The 25,517-nt window shown below is 34.5% G+C and overlaps 2 protein-coding genes across 2 annotated transcripts; both read right to left on the bottom strand.

Moving 5' to 3' along the window:
- Positions 1-10,069: 10,069 nt before the first annotated feature.
- On the bottom strand, positions 10,070-11,469 carry LOC149798305 (cerebellin-2-like). The gene is made up of 2 exons (XM_089960582.1): positions 11,184-11,469; positions 10,070-10,637 (listed from the first exon to the last, which is right to left on the bottom strand). The coding sequence occupies exons 1-2, from the start codon at positions 11,392-11,394 to the stop codon at positions 10,213-10,215; spliced, it is 636 nt and encodes a 211-aa protein (XP_089816708.1). The 5' UTR covers positions 11,395-11,469; the 3' UTR covers positions 10,070-10,212.
- A 10,038-nt stretch (positions 11,470-21,507) lies between these two features.
- Positions 21,508-22,770, bottom strand: LOC149798304 (cerebellin-2-like). Its single transcript, XM_089960580.1, has 2 exons — positions 22,545-22,770; positions 21,508-22,075 (listed from the first exon to the last, which is right to left on the bottom strand). Exons 1-2 carry the CDS (start codon positions 22,753-22,755, stop codon positions 21,651-21,653), a joined length of 636 nt encoding a protein of 211 aa, XP_089816706.1. The 5' UTR covers positions 22,756-22,770; the 3' UTR covers positions 21,508-21,650.
- Positions 22,771-25,517: the final 2,747 nt, after the last annotated feature.

Below are 25,517 nucleotides of genomic sequence, written 5' to 3'. Positions count from 1 at the left end.
TGTACACAACAATTAACATAAACACAGGAAACTCATCTAGTAATAGGTTCTGGCTGTTTAAGTTTTGGAACGGGGGTGGGGGCTGCCATTTCGTTTGAGCTGAAACATTTTCTGTTCTTAATCTCAAGACAATTCATATTTTTCCTCATATTATCGTGGTTATAATATGATGTTATTTTGCTCTAAATCAGAGCAAAATATTTTTCCAATTATTGACAGACGTAACATAAACAGAAATGTGTCAGACCCTTGCCCCAGAACATTGAATTGTTGGTCCCTAATATACCGTGGTACGTATTGCAATACATTGGGAAATACCATGGTATACTGCAAATATTTTCGTGGTTCTTAGCTCTGCAAATCAATACAGAATACACAGAGTAACACTTAATTGCAACAGACTTAACAAAGCTCATATAAGCAAAGATAAACTATTTCGGGAGTGGAGATGCATAAGACTTACCTATCTACACGTGTACGCACCACCCACATACTTTCATGCGTACATCTATAAAAGATTGAAAGACATAATGCCATAAGTAAATGCCATCATTATACACAGTCAGTCCGTATGCACACTAAAGATTTATATTTAATGACAATCCATCTCGATACATTTCTTAAAATCATTTTTTAAAAGCGATATTTGGTATTTAATTCAGATGCACATGCAGCTGATCCAGTTGAAAAACAGTGCCGAACCCATGATCACAAGATGGCAGCCACTACAGCCATCTAGAAGATCATTGTTATGGCTACTGCTTCTGAACGGTTGGTTTTTATTTACATGGGGTCTTCACTTAACTATTTTGGGTTATAGTACTATATCCAAAATAAAAATAGTGCTAATTTGACCACACAAAATGACTGCTACAACATCTTTAACTGGTTATCGCTGTACATCCTGAACACATAGTCCATCGATCACAGCGACGATGGTACAAAAACCCAAAAAAAACAACATCGTATGGCTTCTCCTTTATCCTCAAAATCTCCGTGCTTTATATCTTGATTTATACGTGTTTAAATTATTTGTTTTCAGAAATTTATATTACCTTTGCATTGACTGTTGTTTATGATGGTGACCTTAAAACAAATTTATGCATTTTAACAGTTTGGGATAGTTATGTGGTTCTTCTCCCTCCCTCAGACTCCTCCCCTATGTTCAAAGTCTTGCTTTTAACTTGCACAATAGTAATTTTTAACAATAGATAACTCACTCGCACACACACAAAAAAATGATTAAATGTTTACTTTAAATGATTGCTCGATCCTACTCTCATTACTTAGTATCTACACCTACCCGCCCCCCCCCCTTACTAGTATAGGCATAACAACACGAAGCCACATACCTTCCTAGTGAAACACGCACGCACACACAGCCACATACATACACACACACAAACACACACACACATACAGACACACAATACGTCCATGTGATCACGGGGTAATCTATCTGACTGCAGTGTAGAAAATAAAAACAGCTATTAATTAGAAATACCGGATTTTTCAAAAGGCTGCCCAGAACCCTCATATGACGTATTACTGAAACACACAGATATTATTGAAAACTTAATATTACCTTCAATGGTGTTTAACAAATGGTACAGCTGTGGTAATTTACAAATAAATTTCAATCGAAATCTAACGTAGGAGTATTACATACCAACGATGCAAAAACTGTACATTGAGAAAGTAACTTGATAGAGCGAGATCAAAGCCTAATTTTACATCCTGGAAGAATCTGGTAATTTGCCATTTATTTATTTGTAATTATTCTTTAGTTTCTATTGGTTTTGTACATTGCTGGTGGGTTAGTGGTGGTAGTATTGGAGGGGGCTTTGTGACCATAAGATACATATATTTCTACCAGCATACGAAACAAAGATACACAAAATTTTAACAACCAAATGAAGAATAAAAGCGTATGTGAGCCGTCTATTAGAGCAAATATGGCATAGTTTATAATTTAATTAGTTTAATTGACTTGCCACTGACTCATTAATTGAAATTCCACTTATATCCTTTAACGTATATTCTGTGTACTCTTCTCTTTACAACTCTTTTTTTGCACATGAAAGCACTGGGCCAGAGAATTTTCTAAAACGTTCTTCCGAAAACAAAACAATAATTAGGAATTTGTGCTTAACGGTGGGATTGGGTGGAGCAAGTATCCATATACAGATTAAAAGAGCAATATCAATATTCGTAAAAGAATAGAACTGAGAGCTGCTAAAATTAATTAAGCTGCAGAGAATAATTGAAACACAACTAAAGAAAAAGACAATATTCTTGACAGAACAAATATTAGTAGCTGAGAAAACTAATTCATCACTCTTCTATGCATTCTGTGAAGTCATATAGTGTATCGAAAGTACTGTGGGTACACAAAAGACTTAAATAATTTCTTCCTAAAGACAAAGACAAAATTCATAGTCATGAAAATTCTGCAGTTTGGTTTTGTAAAAGGTTAGCATGTTTTGCTATGTCGTTATGAAGAGGCCAACACATGATGGTGATGAGGCTGACTACGTGGAATTTTGTTACATCACAAGATCTTTGAACACAATGAACATATGTGAAATGTATTAGGTAACTGGATGTCTGTTTGACAGTTTGCATACCAAATTCTAACTAGGAAGTTAGCGTAAAGCACGAAATGTGACAGGATTAAATATTTAGTACAGTCATTAAACTCATATATTGATTTACCTCAGTGAATTGAATATAAACAAGCTTGATTAAAAATAATTAACCCACACAGAGATGCCAAGACAAATAGCTAATCCTCTGTTGATGATGATTGTAAGATAAAATGTGATACTGGCTTCGAATGGTCAAGGTCAGGTCATATAACATGTAAATGAGGGAAAACAACCTCTATGGTTGGGCAATGAATACATGCATGCCTGTTAAAATATTCTAATATGGAAATTAGGAATACATTTTTCAGAGAACCGTTATAGATGATGATATAGAACTAGGCAGTCTGAGAAACTAAATTATTAAACTAACAGCTTATCAGTAATGGTGGTACTGTGCTATAGATGTTCAAATGATTCTATGTTAATTCTACACCGAACAATTAGAAAGTATCTCTGGTGATGCGATAAGGTTATTTGCAACATATACAGATTCATTATGTATTTATGTTGAAACCGAAAACGTCTAGGATTAATAACAAAAATCATACAGCTTTTGTTTTATACATGCAGCCATTTCAGGGACAATGTGTTTAATAATCCAAAGCAAAGAAAAAGGTTTTCATCTTTCAAGTACAAGTTAAATGGTAAAAAAATCGGAATGATCTACTGTTTACGGGCAAAACTCGATTGACACACGACTAAAAGAAATGAAAATAAAAACCTTTGCAAGCAATAATCTGCAGTTTGGAGATACACAAAGATTGCTTATTGAATCACAAATAAAAACTGCAAGTTAACCAATTTACTCATATCATACAATCACCAGATAGATAGAGCCCCAATGAAAATGAAATTGGGATTCTTCGTCAATCAATGATTATAAAAGGATTTTGGCTGACAACGTAAACACGTTACCTTTTGTTCGTATCAATAACTTCAATGGAAAAGGAAACATCACAATTTCATTTGTCTTGTTTTATTTCAAAATATCCATAATCTTAAATAGAATTTCATCTGGAGTTTAGTAATTGTCATATACCAATATTTTCGTATTCTATACGAACACATTTATGATAAAATCGTACTTCAGTAGGATCGTCCATACAAATATTTCAAAATGTCTACATCATTAGCCTACAGTGAGTCGCTTTTTTCATGTGATCAAGATTTCTACAGTGCAACATCAAAGTGTTGGTTCGTTGATACTTATCAATCAGTAGCTCTAGTCACTTGTCAAATTTTGGTTCTATCGTTATCACCTTTGCTGCATATCCTGTTTCTATTGCATTCACAATTACATGTGTATATTATATTTTCCTTATTACATTTTTTGTCCTAGATAATGTGAGACTGTAAGGTGAACTTGGATGGTTCCCTGACCCAACGGTCAATCTATCATGGGGACAGTAAAAAGAAAAGAAAAACAATTCTGCATCCTGTTTCTAAAAAAACGAGGACTTCATTAATACATGTCTAAAAGAGAATTGGTTTCAGCGACTTACGTCCATTGTGTAATCCTGGTTACTATCTTCTATCACTTCAGTCGCTTACTTTAAGTTAATTTAAGTTAATCATCTTTTAGTAGCTTTTGGCAGCGTAAAGAGTTTCTAAACACCTTCAATTGTTCAGTGTCATTGTTTTGGGAGTTACTTGATATCGTCTTCTTCAATATTTTACTGAGGTGAATTCTAAAAATTGTTTTCCACTGCATTGTTAGCGTCTCCTTTCATAACATGTTAAACCACACACAAAAACTACCAGGTGCTTTTAGGATATCTGAGTTAACCTTTGGTGTACAAACTGCCTTTAATGCTTCTGAGTGGTACAATTAATTACTCATAAATTTAACTTCATGAGATATCTTCTCATGCACGTTGAGATTTGTTTATTTTTTGTCTACATATTCGTTATATATTGAGCGATAAGCGCCAATAAAACATATGTAACCAACATACAAGCTCACACCCATCCTGATGGCAATGAAACGATATTCTTGTTTGGCTTGTTCATTGAAAGGTTAGTAAAATCATTCATTTTAGTTTTAGCCAGCTGTAGTTCATAATTGAAACCATTTCTATCGTGATCAGCATTATCAGCAGCATCATCATTGTGAGTTGAACCATATGGGATGAAGCATCATCCAAATTACTTTTTGTTCAAGCAGTGAAGGGTTTTGCTCTTGCTTTCAACTAAGTCATCTGGTTTTCTCAGGTAGGCTTCTTTTCATTTTACATATACTTACTATTTTTTTTCATTCTTTTGCTCTTTAAGGTTTTTTTCATCTTTTTATGCGTTAACTTCTTTGTTGTATAGCAATTACTCTAGTTCATAAAATATGTCCTCTGTGTCTTCTAATCTATAGACCTCCAGATCACCTGTTTTTATTTGACAGATTTAGCAAATAACAAGGATTCCGTTTGCAAAATAATTTACTTTGTGTTTGGACAATGTAACTGTTTCACTGATGTTGAATTAAGTAGTCCATTTGTATGAGTTGTTAAATAACCAAATAAACTGCGCCATGATTTTGCCTCACTCACTTTAACAACTTGAGATATGTTTATCTATGTGTTGTTGAGATGAATATTATTGTGTCCGTGAATAAACTTTGGTAAAATGTCAGCACTTTCTCGTTTTGTTTCGTGTGAAACAGTTCTACATTCTAGTTTCTGTCTCTAAAGATGTATGTGAAAGCGCTGTGTATCTCAGTTCCCTAGTTTGTCGTTGTTCTCTGGGTCCATGTGTATTTTGAAAAGGCATCTATCAGGACGTGTTTATAGTTATCGTTGTGTGTTTAATGCCTTTGGTTGTTTATTATGTCTGCTTGCTACTGGTAATATATGTGACCAATAAGGAATTTTTGTCTTGCTTGTTTCTGTAACGGGTATGTCGATTGTTAGGTTAACCACTCTCTCAGTTCATCATATCTTGTTATCTGTTTTTCACGTTTAGTTTGTTTTCACAATTATTTGGTAATTGTGCAAGGAACTGGTCGTTCAGGATCGTATCATATTTTCCTAAAATACTCTTTTGTCATCAATTTGACATGTTATAAAGATATCCAAGAAAGAGGTTTTCGCTTGACAAATTATTTTTTGCGGTGATCAACAAGAACATCCATTTACAACTGAGACTTTTATTTTTTTAAATTTGTAACACTTTTTTATCCATTCAAACGTATAAATGTTATTGGATGGATGTTATATTTTGCCATTCCAATCGTGTATTCAAAAACTGTCGCTTCGTGCAAAAACCAGGCATTAGCTGTTTTAACCTGAGCTGGTTTTCCACTACTTTTATCTCTGTTGCTATGATACTAATTGTTGTTTATTTACTTTGCAATGTTTATGAGATATTTAAAGTCTCCAGCAATTCTGCAAACACATCTAATTATCAGTGATAACTTGTAAACCGTGAATAAGCTGAGTATGATTCTATTGTTTCAATTCCGTTGTTCTTTTGACATCTGTGTGACATTTTTATTGATATTTATTTGCCAAAAAGTTTTCAATATTATCTTTTGCTTTGGTAGAAAAAAAAATTGTTTGTCTACTCTGCGGTACAAATTTATTTATTTATTTGCATGTTATTTTTTGTCTAAATGGTGCTCATGGGTAAATTTGTTTATTTCAACGTCGTCTACATTGTGCTCGTAAGATCTAATGATCTGAAAGCTTACATGTCTGCTTATATAATTAAATAGGCAATTTTTAGTCAGCAATGTTCAAGTCATTACATATTGTCATTTTCACTCCATTATCTTTAATTATTATAGTTTTTTTCTATCTTAAACAAATACATCTTACTTTTGAGTACAAAACATTCCGAGATATTATCACCATCTAATTAACACTTACACTTGTTATTACGTTTCCTTAATCAAAGGCAGAACGTACTTATCATTTTCTGCATGGTCAGGTGTATCGAAATAATTTATCATTCCCTTCATATCTTCGTAAATTATGGTAAGTACTGGGGCATTGCTTAACCGTACGCCTTATCATCCAAGATGTTTGATGATTGAATCCTTTTCCTCTGATCATCGTTCTCCAACATTTTATCTGCTCTTGCATATCTACATCATCTAATGCTACATCTGTCCTTATGCTTTTTAGAATAAACTAGATATCTTTATCGCGAATAGCTCCAACGTCTGTTTCAGTTATTGTGAGGCAAGCATAATACGCGTATCGTCATTGGAAATGTCGTACGCGTATCTTTCATGGTACTGTGTAATAATAGAGCGGATCTCACTCGTAATGTTTCATTGCTGAGAATGAAACTTTTCAAATATATAAAATAGCATTAAGTTGTTCTTTATCACCAACACCACCTGAAGATTACATAATGTACTTCAATTAAAGTGGTCCATAGCAGCCTTCATGTATTACGGCTTCCAAAATATTTCATTTTACACAAAGACGAATAAAATTTCTCAACCTCCAGGAAGCCATTCTTGTTAAACGCGTAAAGACTATCATAAGACTATGTCTTCGGCCTATAAAAAAATATTTGTTGGACATACTTGAATATTTCGTAAAACTTGATGTTTGGTAAGTTATTCGCCAGTACATAGTACGGATGGACGCCTTCGTGAATCTCAAGCTGTCTAAACATCCAAGCCATATTCATTTCTGTGTCTGCTTGTAAAGTTTTACGTAACGAAGTACAAGTGTCAATGGTAGTGTTACCTCCTCTAATTATTCCGACATCCCTGTCAGGGTTGGCTGCAATAAGTTTTATGATGAATAGGTGGCTATCGTTCGGTTGTGGAAAATGATATCTGGGTAAACTTCTATTGTAGTGCTTTACCATTAGTACATATAGTAAAACTTTTCTCTAACTCTTTACATGCCTTGATAAAAGTATTCCTACGTTTTCAACTATATAAACATCGATACGAAAATTAAATGATTTAAATCTCTTTTTTTTCTGATTTTGCGAGAAATCAATATTCTGTTTGTGATTGTTTACGGTTTTGTAAAACAAATAATATATTTATTGTTACTTTTGTCTCTTTCTCATGTAAATTAACAATCTGATTCACAGGCACAAGTACTACCTCGAAATCTACATAGATGACAACACTCAAATTTCCTTTTCTAGTTCGACTTCGTAAATTTAACAGTCTATTTGTCTAGCGGAATTTCAATAGTGTAATCCCTAATGCACTATTAAATATTCTAGCCCGTGTATTAAATAACTCTAATCTCCCACGTCGCCAAAACATCAAATCAGTACTAACGTAAACGTATTCCTGTTCATAAGACGATGAAACCTTTGGAATATTAACATGGTCATATTGCTATTAAAAAGTGGACATTCCAATGACTTCATCTTGCAGGCATGCTATGGAAGGCTCGTCTCATTCACATCCAGGACGCTTCATTGCACTTGTTTCTCTGATGGACAGGGTCCTAATAACATGCCAGGTTTGTGATCCTGTAGATTACTAAATAAGTTTCACATTGTATCGTAGACACAGAGTTAATGGAAGTATTTGTGTAACTCAACCATTGCAACTAAAATAACTGAAAACTTTATCGAAACCAGTATGAGAGATCTTAAACTTCTGAGCTTGAGTTCTAGACAGTCCAATCCAGCAGCTAAAAAATCCCATTAAATAAAATCAGGATTATAACACTTCTGGACGTCAGGCCAGGTTCTTGTTTTCTCTAAACTGAGTGAGCAAAAACCCAAGCTCAACCTCAAGGTGTGGAGGCTGTGCCATTCTTGAACTTTAATTCCAATTAGGATAATCTGTTTTCCTACTTGCATGCCAAATTATAAGTATTTATATATACTATAATCATCCAATCTGACTTCGAGTTTGAGCTTGAGTTTTCTTGTCAAAACGTTTTGAGAATATAAGGCCTGACCTAGCACGCACTGGACGATCTATATCTCGCTCGGACCTTCCACCATCTTCTATTGTTGTTTATGTTGTTGTTCTTTTATATTAAGTATCTTTCTATCAGTTTTGTTCCTATGTATAAATATATTATTGATAAAATATTTGTTTAATTCTGTGAAGCTTCTTTTATCTTCATTTTGCTGAACATGTAGAATAGTAGTTTCAGTTTTTACGTTGAAACGAAATTCAAAGTCAAACACGTGTCAAGTAGTTTTCTTTGGCTACGACTGATACCGACAGAGATACTCTTTAACGGCCCGTCCGCCCTATTGGCTTTTACCAGGAATTTTTTCTAAATTTCTTCTAGTAAGATTTCCTTCCTTCTCATCAGGAAGTAAATATGTTCTTACTTAGAAACGTATTGCTGTGAAAAGTTTTGCTTATTGCTGTGAAAAGAACTTAACTATAAATGGAATACGCTGAATTGAAACAATGGTCAGAACATGGTTAATGAGAGCGCGAGGACACTAGTGAAATTAAAATTATTCAAGAACCTTTGAGAATACAGTACCAGGATCTTGACATATGTACCAAACATCACTTTCATGATTGTTTGATTAATTAATTAATAAATAAATGAATGAATGAATGAATGAATGAATGAATTAATTAATTGATTAATCACAAGTTTTAGATAAGGGAACATTTAAACGGTACACTATCTTTGTCTCTAAAAAACAATTAGCATCTAAGGAATTATGAACTAGCTTTTAGCATCTTTTCTGAAACAAATTACCCATCAAACGCTATTCTGAAGGAAATAACCAAACGTGTACTGTTATACGGTAATGATTCTAATAATTTTGGAAAGTCATATCATCAGACACAATATTTGTCTGCTGGTGTCAATGTCAATATAAACAGACTGGTTCCTCAATATGTCTTCAGATGCAAAAATATTCAGTTTTGAGGCGAAGAATAATGTCGAAACCTCTGAACAAAATTATTTAAAGCATTTATTAAAATTGGTTAATTTGTCTTAAACGGCATATCAATACATTAAAGATCATATTTTCAAGACATTATTACACTCGGGAAAGAAAGCCACGATTCTTCCAAAAATGCATATCAGCAAGGTTGTATCTTTCTCAAAATTTCACTGATGTGTCATCGACAGAATAAACATTCACTTCTGAAACATAGAATAGAGTGTACATTTATTAACTCAAGTTGTTCCAAGTTATTTCTGGTAATATCTAAAACTGACAGGACAATATACCATGCTGTATCATATTGTGATTGATATTGACAGCACAATGTACCATGCTTTATCATATTGTGATTCATATTGACGGCGCAATGTACCATACTTTATCATATTGTTACTTTTCAAGGGTTTAGTTAGGGAAAACTATGGATTTCTGAAAATAGAATTTTCATTAGACTAGACCAATAGGTAGAGTGTCAGGCAGGTAGATAGAAGGTAGGAGGGATGGTGACTTTCATAATTCGATAGAAATATATTACTTCATTTCTTTACATAACTGGCAAAAGAATGAAGAGAAAGTAATTAAGGTTGCTTTATTTGAAAACAATTTAATCACTATGAGTCCTTCTGTAGCACATACATTTTAAAAATTTAAGGTAAAGGCCACATTTCACGCAGATTGATTTCGTAATGTCATAGAATCTTTCAAAGGGTCATTTTATTTAATTATAGCGACTGTGTAATACACCAGTGAATGTCGACCAGCGGTTGCCGTGTACAGTTTCCGTGTAACCAGGATCTTGTTTGACATATACAGACTGGTTCTTGTCCATTACAGTAAGCACAGTTACCGAACCAGACCCGAATTCTCCTGTTCCAGAGAACAACCTTCCTACTTCAATGTTGTCTTTCACTACGATTAAATGAACATGTGTCTCACGCTCTTTCAGAACTGTCACAGAGAAGGAATATAGTCCTCGAAAAGGGGCACGGAATTTTCCGGTAGAAGAATCGTAGCATTCACCTTCGTTGACCAAGACTTCGTCAAATATCACCGTCTGTTCTGGAGCATGTTTAGTGCCCATAGCAGTTAGTCTAGCGGTAAAGCCAATACTGGATGTGCCAAAAGTTATGTTTCCGTGAAAGCCTGAAAAGGGTAACAATTGCTTACGCATGTAGCTTGATAAAACTATTAACACCGTTCACACACGCCTATCTCTCTCTCTCTCTCTCTCTCTCTCTCTCTCTCTCTCTCTCTCTCTCTCTCTCTCTCTCTCTCTCTCTCTCTCTCTCTATATATATATATATATATATATATATATATATATATATATATATATATATATATATATATATAGATAGATAGATAGATAGATAGATAGATAGATATGCCGAACCGATGGAGATCCGAGTTCATTTCTCAGATTCTAAGACCAGATATACGGACTATATTAGAAACTCGCAAGAAAGCCATTACGAGTAAATGTTAACCATATAAACATTTAAATAGTGAAAGATAGGACAAACAAAGGAAAGAACTAGAGACACAAGTACAGATATACGGGTATAAAACTGTTGTAGTAATACCATCGGTTTCAGCCTTGTATATTGGATATCCAAGTTCGCGCAGGATTAGCAAAATTTACTAGTATTACGGAGACAAACAGACAGACAGATAGAGGTACGTACGTACCATAGTTATCCTTCTGATCACATTTTCGGTTTAGTTCTTCAACTTGTAACATCAATACCTCCACGTCATTCTGTAGAAGAAGTCGTTTTGCTTTCTCCTCCTCAAGTCTTATCCGAACAGCTTCCACATCGGCTTGTCCTGTGTGTTCCAAAATGGACGATCTACCATGGACAAAAACAGAAAGCAAAGGTAGTAGTCTTAACAGCAGCATTATGGCAATGCAGCCTCAAACACTACAGTGGCGTTAGTAAAAGTGGTACTGCTATTTCAGACGCTCTAACATGCAGCGACGTTAGTAAAAGTGGCACAAGAAGAAAAGCGGATACCATATTTATACTGTAGGTAATGACACATCAAGATTCACAACAGGTGGCCGATATATAATTTTAGCTTGCATAACCTAAATTACCATGTGTATCGGTATTGCTCAGAAGGAAATTATGTCACCCACTACTACGACCAAATTGAAATAATAAGTTTTCGTTTAATTCTCACGTCAGTTCCTGATACGTTTATTGACAAAAGATGCAAATTAAGCGAGGGCTGCGAATACATATTCATAATTTAAATAACAGACACAGTATTCTTTGAAATGAAAATACAAGATTCTGCTGAGGTAATTACACTTTAACATCAACATCATACGACAAAAAGCAAGCTCTGGTTGATGCTTGACATGTGATCAAACCTAACAACTCTTAATTGCAGTTAAAATGTTGTAAGACAAAATGAAGCCTTTTCTAGTCCCATAATATACGGAGTAAAATACCTTCTGGTGTAAATTCCTCAGTGGTGGGAAAACTTTGTTTTTTCTCCTTCGATTGTATAAAAAATCTTCAACTTAAAAAAGGCGGTATCGACTCCATATATATGGCTTTTGCACGGTGGAGGCAACAGGGATAGGGAAACAATATTACCTTCAAAGCCGGTACCACACCGGTGCAAAGGAATCTCTCCCACTCTCTGTCACGTTTTGGAGCCCGTAACTTCAGTTTGGTACAACGCAGAAAAGACAATGATGGCTTGATGAATAGAACAATATCGCAGGAGTGTGCCTTTAAAGATGGAAATAGCAGAAGGAAATCGAGGGTCATGGGTGGAACGAAGTATTTGGAAGTTCCGTGCCTTCTCTCTTATATATTATGATAGAGAGAATCATATGTCAGAACGGGTCATGCGTGTATTCTAAGGTAGTTTTGTCACTATGTATGATTTTTTTCCCCTTCAGATTATTGTTTTTTTTCTCAACATCAGCTCGCGTCAAGCACCTTTGCTTCAGTGTACTTAATTGGCATATAATTATGTACATTTCGGTCACCGGAATTATGTGTGTTATTCGCTCGGGATCTGCCGATCATTGCCGAATTGGATTTCAATATGGAGACGATAGATTCGTTACGCTACGAACGAAGATTTTAGAGAGCTCGCATTTCATAATGAGAACCTTTACGTACTTGATATTACCCCGGAATTGCCTTTTAAATAGTATTTAATCAGTTCATATACATAAATGTCCGAACAATTTTGTGAGAAAATTCACCTCAGCTGCACTATTGTGTCTTTAAGTTTGTTCATTTTTCCTATTTCAAGCTCTGTAAGCTTCTCTTGAAAGGGGATTGAAACTCTAAGATACGTGGACGTGAAAGAAAACATACCCTTTGTTAGTACAGTGTGTTGTCTTTGTGTTCATTCTACTCGTGCTTACCTTAGAGCTTTTTTTCGATGTCATATTTCTTCTAATGTAATATATGCATCAATGGACAGGTCGGCAACTTGGGTCATCTTTCTTGAGGTTCATTGTACTTTAGCTTATTTACTTCACACAAACCCCAAATTCAATAGTTTGAAGAAAACAAACATTACCACTCAATATTGTGTCACTTTCAAAACGTGAACCAGTACGTGTCACCATTCAGTAAATATATAGTGTGGTAAGAAAAATGGTAAATACAATAACAGATGGAGTGCAAATTGACACTCTAGATAGCCGATCTGCCCTGCAAACACTTAAGCCTATGAAATATTTTAGTCACACAACCATAAAACAAAACAATGTGTCACTCATCAGAAAAGGTTTCATTGACTGGATCTATTTTTCTTACCACGTTCTCTTCGAATTGACTTCAGTAATTATTCATACAGGGACGATATAGCACGTATTTTGTGCGTCTCAAGGGTAATCGATTTACAAATAAAAATATTAAAAAAATAAAACTAACGCACCAACATATGTACCATAGGCGATCCCATGAAAATTGTGTCATTGTTATTGGAAAATACATAACGGAATGCTTGGATGTACCATTCTGTGAGAATTATTCAATCGCATTCGTCTTCAGTTCAGTCTTGTGATCTCTTAAAATTGTGGATTTTTACTATGGTGTGACTTTCTAATTGGAATGTGTTTTTCGTTGAAACTGTCTTATATGCCACAAAACACAAACGTAAGCGTCGTGATGATTTTAAAGGTAGAAATAACATATTGTCTCTCTCCCTCTACTCTATCTCAAAACCTCCGTGCTACATATTTAGATTTAAGATTTAAATAAAGAGAAATACTATATTCGTAACAGAACAAATATTAGTAGCTGAGAAAAATAATACATCACTCTTCTATGCCTTCTGTGAAGTCATATAGTGTATCGACAGTACTGTGGGTACACAAAAGACTTTAATAAATTTCCTAAAAGACAAAGAAAATCTCAGTTATGAAAATGCCGCAGTTTGGTTCTGTAACAGGTCAGCTTGTCTTTACTATGTCGTTATTAAAAGGAAACACTAGATGGATATAAGGCTGACTACCTTAAATTTTGTTACATGACAAAACCTATGAACACAATGAACATATGTACAATATATTATGTAACTGGATGTCTGTTAGACAGTTTGCATACCAAATTCTAACTAGGAAATAATCGCAAAGCACGACATTTGACAGGATTAAATATTTAGCACAGGCATTAATCGACAAGAGTAAGCTCTTATGTTGATTTTCCCTAATTAATTAAATATAAACAAGCTTGATTAAAAAAATAATAAACCCACACTGAGATGCCAAGACAAATAGCTAATCCTATGTTGATAATGATTGTAAGATAAAATGTGATACTGGCTTCGAATGATCAAGGCCAGATCATATAATATGTAAATGAAGGAAAAACAACCTCTACGATTGGGCAATGAATAAATGCATGCCTGTTCAAATATTCTAATATGGAAATTAGGAATACATTTTTCAGAGAACCGTTATAGATGATGATATAGAACTAGGCAGTCTGAGAAACTAAATTATTAAACTAACAGCTTATCAGTAATGGTGGTACTGTGCTATAGATGTTCAAATGATTCTATGTTAATTCTACACCGAACAATTAGAAAGTATCTCTGGTGATGCGATAAGGTTATTTGCAACATATACAGATTCATTATGTATTTATGTTGAAACCGAAAACGTCTAGGATTAATAACAAAAATCATACAGCTTTTGTTTTATACATGCAGCCATTTCAGGGACAATGTGTTTAATAATCCAAAGCAAAGAAAAAGGTTTTCATCTTTCAAGAACAAGTTAAATGGTAAAAAAATCGGAATGATCTACTGTTTACGGGCAAAACTCGATTGATACACGACTAAAAGAAATGAAAATAAAAACCTTTGCAAGCAATAATCTGCAGTTTGGAGATACACAAAGATTGCTTATTGAATCACAAATAAAAACTGCATGTTAACGAATTTACTCATATCATACAATCACCAGATAGATAGAGCCCCAATGAAAATGAAATTGGGATTCTTCGTCAATCAATGATTATAAAAGGATTTTGGCTGACAACGTAAACACGTTACCTTTTGTTCGTATCAATAACTTCAATGGAAAAGGAAACATCACAATTTCATTTGTCTTGCTTTATTTCAAAATATCCATAATCTTAAATAGAATTTCATCTGGAGTTTAGTAATTGTCATATACCAATATTTTCGTATTCTATACGAACACATTTATGATAAAATCGTACTTCAGTAGGATCGTCCATACAAATATTTCACAATGTCTACATCATTAGCCTACAGTGAGTCGCTTTTTTCATGTGATCAAGATTTCTACAGTGCAACATCAAAGTGTTGGTTCGATGATACTTATCAATCAGTAGCTCTAGTCACTTGTCAAATTTTGGTTCTATCGTTATCACCTTTGCTGCATATCCTGTTTCTATTCCATTCACAATTGCATGTGTATATTATATTTTCCTTATTACATTTTTTGTCCTAGATAATGTGAGATTGTAAGGTGAACTTGGATGGTTCCCTGACCCAACGGTCAATCTATCATGGGGACAGTAAAAAGAAAAGAAAAACAATTCTGCATCCTGTTTCTAAAAAAACGAGGACTTCATTAATACATGTCTAAAAGAGAATTGGTTTCAGCGACTTACGTCCATTGTGTAATCCTGGTTACTATCTTCTATCACTTCAGTCGCTTACTTTAAGTTAATTTAAGTTAATCATCTTTTAGTAGCTTTTGGCAGCGTAAAGAGTTTCTAAACACCTTCAATTGTTCAGTGTCATTGTTTTGGGAGTTACTTGATATCGTCTTCTTCAATATTTTACTGAGGTGAATTCTAAAAATTGTTTTCCACTGCATTGTTAGCGTCTCCTTTCATAACATGTTAAACCACACACAAAAACTACCAGGTGCTTTTAGGATATCTGAGTTAACCTTTGGTGTGCAAACTGCCTTTAATGCTTCTGAGTGGTACAATTAATTACTCATAAATTTAACTTCATGAGATATCTTCTCATGCACGTTGAGATTTGTTTATTTGTTGTCGGCATATTCGTTATATATTGAGCTAGAAGCGCCAATAAAACATATGTAACCAACATACAAGCTCACACCCATCCTGATGGCAATGAAACGATATTCTTGTTTGGCTTGTTCATTGAAAGGTTAGTAAAATCATTCATTTTAGTTTTTGCCAGCTGTAGTTCATAATTGAAACCATTTCTATCGTGATCAGCATTATCAGCAGCATCATCATTGTGAGTTGAACTATATGGGATGAAGCATCATCCAAATTACTTTTTGTTCAAGCAGTGAAGGGTTTTGCTCTTGCTTTCAACTAAGTCATCTGGTTTTCTCAGGTAGGCTTCTTTTCATTTTACATATACTTACTATTTTTTCATTCTCTTGCTCTTTAAGATTTTTTTCATCTTTTTATGCGTTAACTTCTTTGTTGTATAGCGATTACTCTAGTTCATAAAATATGTCCTCTGTGTCTTCTAATCTATAGACCTCCAGATCACCTGTTTTTATTTGACAGATTTAGCAAATAACAAGGATTCCGTTTGCAAAATAATTTACTTTGTGTTTGGACAATGTAACTGTTTCACTAATGTTGAATTAAGTAGTCCATTTGTATGAGTTGTTAAATAACCAAATAAACTGCGCCATGATTTTGCCTCACTCACTTTAACAACTTGAGATATGTTTATCTATGTGTTGTTGAGATGAATATTATTGTGTCCGTGAATAAACTTTGGTAAAAAGTCAGCACTTTCTCGTTTTGTTTTGTGTGAAACAGTTCTACATTCTAGTTTCTGTCTCTAAAGATGTATGTGAAAGCGTTGTGTATCTCAGTTCCCTAGTTTGTCGTTGTTCTCTGGGTCCATATGTATTTTGAAAAGGCATCTATTAGGACGTGTTTATAGTTATCGTTGTGTGTTTAATGCCTTTGGTTGTTTATTATGTCTGCTTGCTACTGGTAATATATGTGACCAATAGGGAATTTTTGTCTTGCTTGTTTCTGTAACGGGTATGTCGATTGTTAGGTTAACCACTCTCTCAGTTCATCATATCTTGTTATCTGTTTTTCACGTTTAGTTTGTTTTCACAATTATTTGGTAATTGTGCAAGGAACTGATCGTTCAGGATCGTATCATATTTTCCTAAAATACTCTTTTGTCAGCAATTTGACATGTTATAAAGATATCCAAGAAAGAGGTTTTCGCTTGACAAATTATTTTTTGCGGTGATCAACAAGAACATCCATTTACAACTGAGACTTTTATTTTTTTAAATTTGTAACACTTTTTTATCCATTCAAACGTATAAATGTTATTGGATGGATGTTATATTTTGCCATTCCAATCGTGTATTCAAAAACTGTCGCTTCGTGCAAAAACCAGGCATTAGCTGTTTTAACCTGAGCTGGTTTTCCACTACTTTTATCTCTGTTGCTATGATACTAATTGTTGTTTATTTACTTTGCAATGTTTATGAGATATTTAAAGTCTCCAGCAATTCTGCAAACACATCTAATTATCAGTGATAACTTGTAAACCGTGGATAAGTTGAGTATGATTCTATTGTTTCAATTCCGTTGTTCTTTTGACATCTGTGTAACATTTTTATTGATATTTATTTGCCGAAAAGTTATCAATATTATCTTTTACTTTGGTAGAAAAAAAAATTGTTTGTCTACTCTGCGGTACAAATTTATTTATTTATTTGCATGTTATTTTTTGTTTAAATGGTGCTCATGGGTAAATTGTTTATTTCAACGTCGTCTACATTGTGCTCGTAAGATCTAATGATCTGAAAGCTTACATGTCTGCTTATATAATTAAATAGGCAATTTTTAGTCAGCAATGTTCAAGTCATTACATATTGTCATTTTCACTCCATTATCTTTAATTATTATAGTTTTTTTTCTATCTTAAACGAATACATCTTACTCTTGAGTACAAAACATTCCGAGATATTATCACCATCTAATTAACACTTACACTTGTTATTACGTTTCCTTAATCAAAGGCAGAACGTACTTATCATTTTCTGCATGGTCAGGTGTATCGAAATAATTTATCATTCCCTTCATATCTTCGTAAATTATGGTAAGTACTGGGGCATTGCTTAACCGTACGCCTTATCGTCCAAGATGTTTGATGATTGAATCCTTTTCCTCTGATCATCGTTCTCCAACATTTTATCTGCTCTTGCATATCTACATCATCTAATGCTACATCTGTCCTTATGCTTTTTAGAATAAACTAGATATCTTTATCGCGAATAGCTCCAACGTCTGTTTCAGTTATTGTGAGGCAAGCATAATACGCGTATCGTCATTGGAAATGTCGTACGCGTATCTTTCATGGTACTGTGTAATAATAGAGCGGATCTCACTCGTAATGTTTCATTGCTGAGAATGAAACTTTTCAAATATATAAAATAGCATTAAGTTGTTCTTTATCACCAACACCACCTGAAGATTACATAATGTACTTCAGTTAAAGTGGTCCATAGCAGCCTTCATGTATTACGGCTTCCAAAATATTTCATTTTATACAAAGACGAATAAAATTTCTCAACCTCCAGGAAGCCATTCTTGTTAAACGCGTAAAGACTATCATAAGACTATGTCTTCGGCCTATAAAAAGAATATTTGTTGGACATACTTGAATATTTCGTAAAACTTGATGTTTGGTAAGTTATTCGCCAGTACATAGTACGGATGGACGCCTTCGTGAATCTCAAGCTGTCTAAACATCCAAGCCATATTCATTTCTGTGTCTGCTTGTAAAGTTTTACGTAACGAAGTACAAGTGTCAATGGTAGTGTTACCTCCTCTAATTATTCCGACATCCCTGTCAGGGTTGGCTGCAATAAGTTTTATGATGAATAGGTGGCTATCGTTCGGTTGTGGAAAATGATATCTGGGTAAACTTCTATTGTAGTGCTTTACCATTAGTACATATAGTAAAACTTTTCTCTAACTCTTTACATGCCTTGATAAAAGTATTCCTACGTTTTCAACTATATAAACATCGATACGAAAATTAAATGATTTAAATCTCTTTTTTTTCTGATTTTGCGAGAAATCAATATTCTGTTTGTGATTGTTTACGGTTTTGTAAAACAAATAATATATTTATTGTTACTTTTGTCTCTTTCTCATGTAAATTAACAATCTGATTCACAGGCACAAGTACTACCTCGAAATCTACATAGATGACAACACTCAAATTTCCTTTTCTAGTTCGACTTCGTAAATTTAACAGTCTATTTGTCTAGCGGAATTTCAATAGTGTAATCCCTAATGCACTATTAAATATTCTAGCCCGTGTATTAAATAACTCTAATCTCCCACGTCGCCAAAACATCAAATCAGTACTAACGTAAACGTATACCTGTTCATAAGACGATGAAACCTTTGGAATATTAACATGGTCATATTGCTATTAAAAAGTGGACATTCCAATGACTTCAGCTTGCAGGCATGCTATGGAAGACTCGTCTCATTCACATCCAGGACGCTTCATTGCACTTGTTTCTCTGATGGACAGGGTCCTAATAACATGCCAGGTTTGTGATCCTGTAGATTACTAAATAAGTTTCACATTGTATCGTAGACACAGAGTTAATGGAAGTATTTGTGTAACTCAACCACTGCAACTAAAATAACTGAAAACTTTATCGAAACCAGTACGAGAGATCTTAAACTTCTGAGCTTGAGTTCTAGACAGTCCAATCGAGCAGCTAAAAAAGCCAATTAAATAAAATCAGGATTATAACACTTCTGGACGTCAGGCCAGGTTCTTGTTTTCTCTAAGCTGAGTGAGCAAAAACCCAAGCTCAACCTCAAGGTGTGGAGGTTGTGCCATTCTTGAACTTTAATTCCAATTAGGATAATCTGTTTTCCTACTTTCATGCCAAATTATAAGTATTTATATATATTATAATCATCCTATCAGACTTCGAGTTTGAGCTTGAGTTTTCTTGTCAAAACGTTTTGAGAATATGAGGCCTGACATAGCATGCACTGGAGGATCTATATCTCGCTCGGACCTTCCACCATCTTCTATTGTTGTTTATGTTGTTGTTCTTTTATATTAAGTATCTTTCTATCAGTTTTGTTCCTATGTATAAATATATTATTGATAAAATATTTGTTTAATTCTGTGAAGCTTCTTTTATCTTCATTTTGCTGAACATGTAGAATAGTAGTTTCGTTTTTTACGTTGAAACGAAATTCAAAGTCAAACACGTGCCAGGTAGTTTTCTTTGGCTACGACTGATACCGACAGAGATACTCTTTAACGGCCCGTCCGCCCTATTGGCTTTTACCAGGAATTTCTTCTAAATTTCTTCTAGTAAGATTTCCTTCCTTCTCATCAGGAAGTAAATATGTTCTTACTTAGAAACGTATTGCTGTGAAAAGTTTTGCTTATTGCTGTGAAAAGAACTTAACTATAAATGGAATACGCTGAATTGAAACAATGGTCAGAACATGGTTAATGAGAGCGCGAGGACACTAGTGAAATTAAAATTATTCAAGAACCTTTGAGAATACAGTACCAGGATCTTGACATATGTACCAAACATCACTTTCATGATTGTTTGATTAATTAATTAATCAATTAATTAATTAATTAATTAATCACAAGCTTTAGATAAGGGAACATATTTAAACAGTACACTATCTTTGTCTCTAAAAGCAATTAGCATCTAAGGAATTATGAACTAGCTTTTAGCATCTTTTCTGAAACAAATTACCCATCAAACGCTATTCTGAAGGAAATAACCAAACGTGTACTGTTATACGGTAATGATTCTAATAATTTTGGAAAGTCATATCATCAGACACAATATTTGTCTGCTGGTGTCAATGTCAATATAAACAGACTGGTTCCTCAATATGTCTTCAGATGCAACAATATTCAGTTTTGAGGCGAAGAATAATGTCGAAACCTCTGAACAAAATTATTTAAAGCATTTATTAAAATTGGTTAATTTGTCTTAAACGGCATATCAATACATTAAAGATCATATTTTCAAGACATTATTACACTCGGGAAAGAAAGCCACGATTCTTCCAAAAATGCATATCAGCAAGGTTGTATCTTTCTCAAAATTTCACTGATGTGTCATCGACAGAATAAACATTCACTTCTGAAACATAGAATAGAGTGTACATTTATTAACTCAAGTTGTTCCAAGTTATTTCTGGTAATATCTAAAACTGACAGGACAATATACCATGCTGTATCATATTGTGATTGATATTGACAGCACAATGTACCATGCTTTATCATATTGTGATTCATATTGACGGCGCAATGTACCATACTTTATCATATTGTGACTTTTCAAGGGTTTAGTTAGGGAAAACTATGGATTTCTGAAAATAGAATTTTCATTAGACTAGACCAATAGGTAGAGTGTCAGGCAGGTAGATAGAAGGTAGGAGGGATGGTGACTTTCATAATTCGATAGAAATATATTACTTCATTTCTTTACATAACTGGCAAAAGAATGAAGAGAAAGTAATTAAGGTTGCTTTATTTGAAAACAATTTAATCACTATGAGTCCTTCTGTAGCACATACATTTTAAAAATTTAAGGTAAAGGCCACATTTCACGCAGATTGATTTCGTAATGTCATAGAATCTTTCAAAGGGTCATTTTATTTAATTATAGCGACTGTGTAATACACCAGTGAATGTCGACCAGCGGTTGCCGTGTACAGTTTCCGTGTAACCAGGATCTTGTTTGACATATACAGACTGGTTCTTGTCCATTACAGTAAGCACAGTTACCGAACCAGACCCGAATTCTCCTGTTCCAGAGAACAACCTTCCTACTTCAATGTTGTCTTTCACTACGATTAAATGAACATGTGTCTCACGCTCTTTCAGAACTGTCACAGAGAAGGAATATAGTCCTCGAAAAGGGGCACGGAATTTTCCGGTAGAAGAATCGTAGCATTCACCTTCATTGACCAAGACTTCGTCAAATATCACCGTCTGTTCTGGAGCATGTTTAGTGCCCATAGCAGTTAGTCTAGCGGTAAAGCCAATACTGGATGTGCCAAAAGTTATGTTTCCGTGAAAGCCTGAAAGGGTAACAATTGCTTACGCATGTAGCTTGATAAAACTATTAACACCGTTCACACACGCCTATCTCTCTCTCTCTCTTTCTCTCTCTCTCTCTCTCTCTCTCTCTCTCTCTCTCTCTCTCTCTCTATATATATATATATATATAGATAGATAGATAGATATGCCGAACCGATAGAGATCCGAGTTCATTTCTCAGATTCTAAGACCAGATATACGGACTATATTAGAAACTCGCAAGAAAGCCATTACGAGTAAATGTTAACCATATAAACATTTAAATAGGGAAAGATAGGACAAGCAAAGGAAAGAACTAGAGACACAAGTACAGATATACGGGTATATAACTGTTGTAGTAATACCATCGGTTTCAGCCTTGTATATTGGATATCCAAGTTCGCGCAGAATTAGCAAAATTTACTAGTATTACGGAGACAAACAGACAGACAGATAGAGGAACGTACGTACCATAGTTATCCTTCTGATCACATTTTCGGTTTAGTTCTTCAACTTGTAACATCAATACCTCCACGTCATTCTGTAGAAGAAGTCGTTTTGCTTTCTCCTCCTCAAGTCTTATCCGAACAGCTTCCACATCGGCTTGTCCTGTGTGTTCCAAAATGGACGATCTACCATGGACAAAAACAGAAAGCAAAGGTAGTAGTCCTAACAGCAGCATTATGGCAATGCAGCCTCAAACACTACAGTGGCGTTAGTAAAAGTGGTACTGCTATTTCAGACGCTCTAACATGCAGTGACGTTAGTAAAAGTGGCACAAGAAGAAAAGCGGATACCATATTTATACTGTAGGTAATGACGCATCAAGATTCACAACAGGTGGCCGATATACAATTTTAGCTTGCATAACCTAAATTACCATGTGTATCGGTATTTACTTGCTCAGAAGGAAATTATGTCACCCACTACTACGACCAAATTGAAATAATAAGTTTTTGTTTAATTCTCACGTCAGTTCCTGATACGTTTATTGACAAAAGATGCAAATTAAGCGAGGGCTGCGAATACATATTCATAATTTAAATAACAGACACAGTATTCTTTGAAATGAAAATAAAAGATTCTGCTGAGGTAATTACACTTTAATATCAACATCATACGACAAAAAGCAAGCTCTGGTTGATGCTTGACATGTGATCAAACCTAACATCTCTTAATTGCAGTTTAAAATGTTGTAAGACAAAATGAAGCCTTTTCTAGTCCCATAATATACGGAGTAAAATACCTTCTGGTGTAAATTCCTCAGTGGTGGGATAACTTTGTTTTTTCTCCTTCGATTGTATAAAAAATCTTCAACTTAAAAAAGGCGGTATCGACTCCATATATATGGCTTTTGCACGGTGGAGGCAACAGGGATAGGGAAACAATATTACCTTCAAAGCCGGTACCACACCGGTGCAAAGGAATCTCTCCCACTCTCTGTCACGTTTTGGAGCCCGTAACTTCAGTTTGGTACAACGCAGAAAAGACAATGATGGCTTGATGAATAGAACAATATCGCAGGAGTGTGCCTTTAAAGATGGAAATAGCAGAAGGAAATCGAGGGTCATGGGTGGAACGAAGTATTTGGAAGTTCCGTACCTTCTCTCTTATATATTATGATAGAGAGAGTCATATGTCAGAACGGGTCATGCGTGTATTCTAAGGTAGTTTTGTCACTATGTATGATTTTTTTCCCCTTCAGATTATTGTTTTTTTTCTCAACATCAGCTCGCGTCAAGCACCTTTGCTTCAGTGTACTTAATTGGCATATAATTATGCACATTTCGGTCGCCGGAATTATGTGTGTTATTCGCTCGGGATCTGCCGATCATTGCCGAACTGGATTTCAATATGGAGACGATAGATTCGTTACGCTACGAACGAAGATTTTAGAGAGCTCGCATTTCATAATGAGAACCTTTACGTACTTGATATTACCCCGGAATTGCCTTTTAAATAGTATTTAATCAGTTCATATACATAAATGTCCGAACAATTTTGTGAGAAAATTCACCTCAGCTGCACTATTGTGTCTTTAAGTTTGTTCATTTTCCTATTTCAAGCTCTGTAAGCTTCTCTTGAAAGGGGATTGAAACTCTAAGATACGTGGACGTGAAAGAAAACATACCCTTTGTTAGTACAGTGTGTTGTCTTTGTGTTCATTCTACTCGTGCTTACCTTAGAGCTTTTTTCGATGTCATATTTCTTCTAATGTAATATATGCATCAATGGACAGGTCGGCAACTTGGGTCATCTTTCTTGAGGTTCATTGTACTTTAGCTTATTTACTTCACACAAACCCCAAATTCAATAGTTTGAAGAAAGTAAAAAAAGCACTACCACTCAATACTGTGTCAGTTTCAAAACGCTAACCAATACTTGTCACCATTCAGTAAATATATAGTGTGGTAAGAAACTCGGTAAATACAACAAAAGATAGATCGCAAATTGACACTCTGTATAGTCGGTCTGCCCTGCAAACACTTGCGCCTAGGGAATATTTTAGTCACACAACCATAACACAAAACAATGTGTCACTCATCAGAAACGATTTCATTGGCTGGACCTATTTTCTTACTACGTTCTCTTCGAATTGACTTCAGTAATTATTCATACAGGGACGATATAGCACGTATTTTGTGCGTCTCAAGGTTAATCGATTTACAAATAAAAATATTAAAAAATAAAACTAACGCACCAACATACGTACCATAGGCGATCCCATGAAAATTGTGTCATTGTTATTGGAAAACACATAACGGAATGTTTGGATGTACCATTATTTGAGAATTATTCAATCGCATTTGTCTTCAGTTCAGTCTTGTGATCTTTTAAAATGGTGGATTTTTTCTATGGTGTGACTTTCTAATTGGAATGTGTTTTTCGTTGAAACTGTCTTATATGCCACAAAACACAAACGTAAGCGTCGTGATGATTTTAAAGGTAGAAATAACATATTGTCTCTCTCCCTCCCCTCTCTCTCAAAACCTCCGTGCTACATATTTAGATTTAAGATTTTAAATAAAGAGAAAGACAATATTCGTAACAGAACAAATATTAGTAGCTGAGAAAAATAATACATCACTCTTCTATGCCTTCTGTGATGTCATATAGTGTATCGACAGTACTGTGGGTACACAAAAGACTTTAATAAATTTCCTAAAAGACAAAGAAAATCTCAGTTATGAAAATGCCGCAGTTTGGTTCTGTAACAGGTCAGCTTGTCTTTACTATGTCGTTATTAAAAGGAAACACTAGATGGATATAAGGCTGACTACCTTAAATTTTGTTACATGACAAAACCTATGAATACAATGAACATATGTACAATATATTATGTAACTGGATGTCTGTTAGACAGTTTGCATACCAAATTCTAACTAGGAAATAATCGCAAAGCACGACATTTGACAGGATTAAATATTTAGCACAGGCATTAAT

Source organism: Sinohyriopsis cumingii, chromosome 6 (assembly GCF_028554795.1).
Source record: "Sinohyriopsis cumingii isolate HCF-2022 chromosome 6, ASM2855479v2, whole genome shotgun sequence".
Classification (NCBI taxonomy): Eukaryota; Metazoa; Mollusca; class Bivalvia; order Unionida; family Unionidae; genus Sinohyriopsis; species Sinohyriopsis cumingii.
The sequence above is the reverse complement of the archived record's forward strand: the minus strand, read 5'-3'. Positions and strand labels throughout refer to the sequence as shown.

What these genes read in the sequence shown, in the direction of transcription:
- LOC149798304 (XM_089960580.1), bottom strand. Translation starts at nt 22,755, where the DNA reads ATGCTGCTGTTAGGACTACTACCTTTGCTTTCTGTTTTTGTCCATGGT. An exon ending in TGATCAGAAGGATAACTATG is followed by an intron (nt 22,076 to 22,544) that starts GTACGTACGTTC and finishes TTACCCTTTCAG; the next exon opens with GCTTTCACGGAAACATAACT.
- LOC149798305 (XM_089960582.1), bottom strand. Translation starts at nt 11,394, where the DNA reads ATGCTGCTGTTAAGACTACTACCTTTGCTTTCTGTTTTTGTCCATGGT. An exon ending in TGATCAGAAGGATAACTATG is followed by an intron (nt 10,638 to 11,183) that starts GTACGTACGTAC and finishes TACCCTTTTCAG; the next exon opens with GCTTTCACGGAAACATAACT.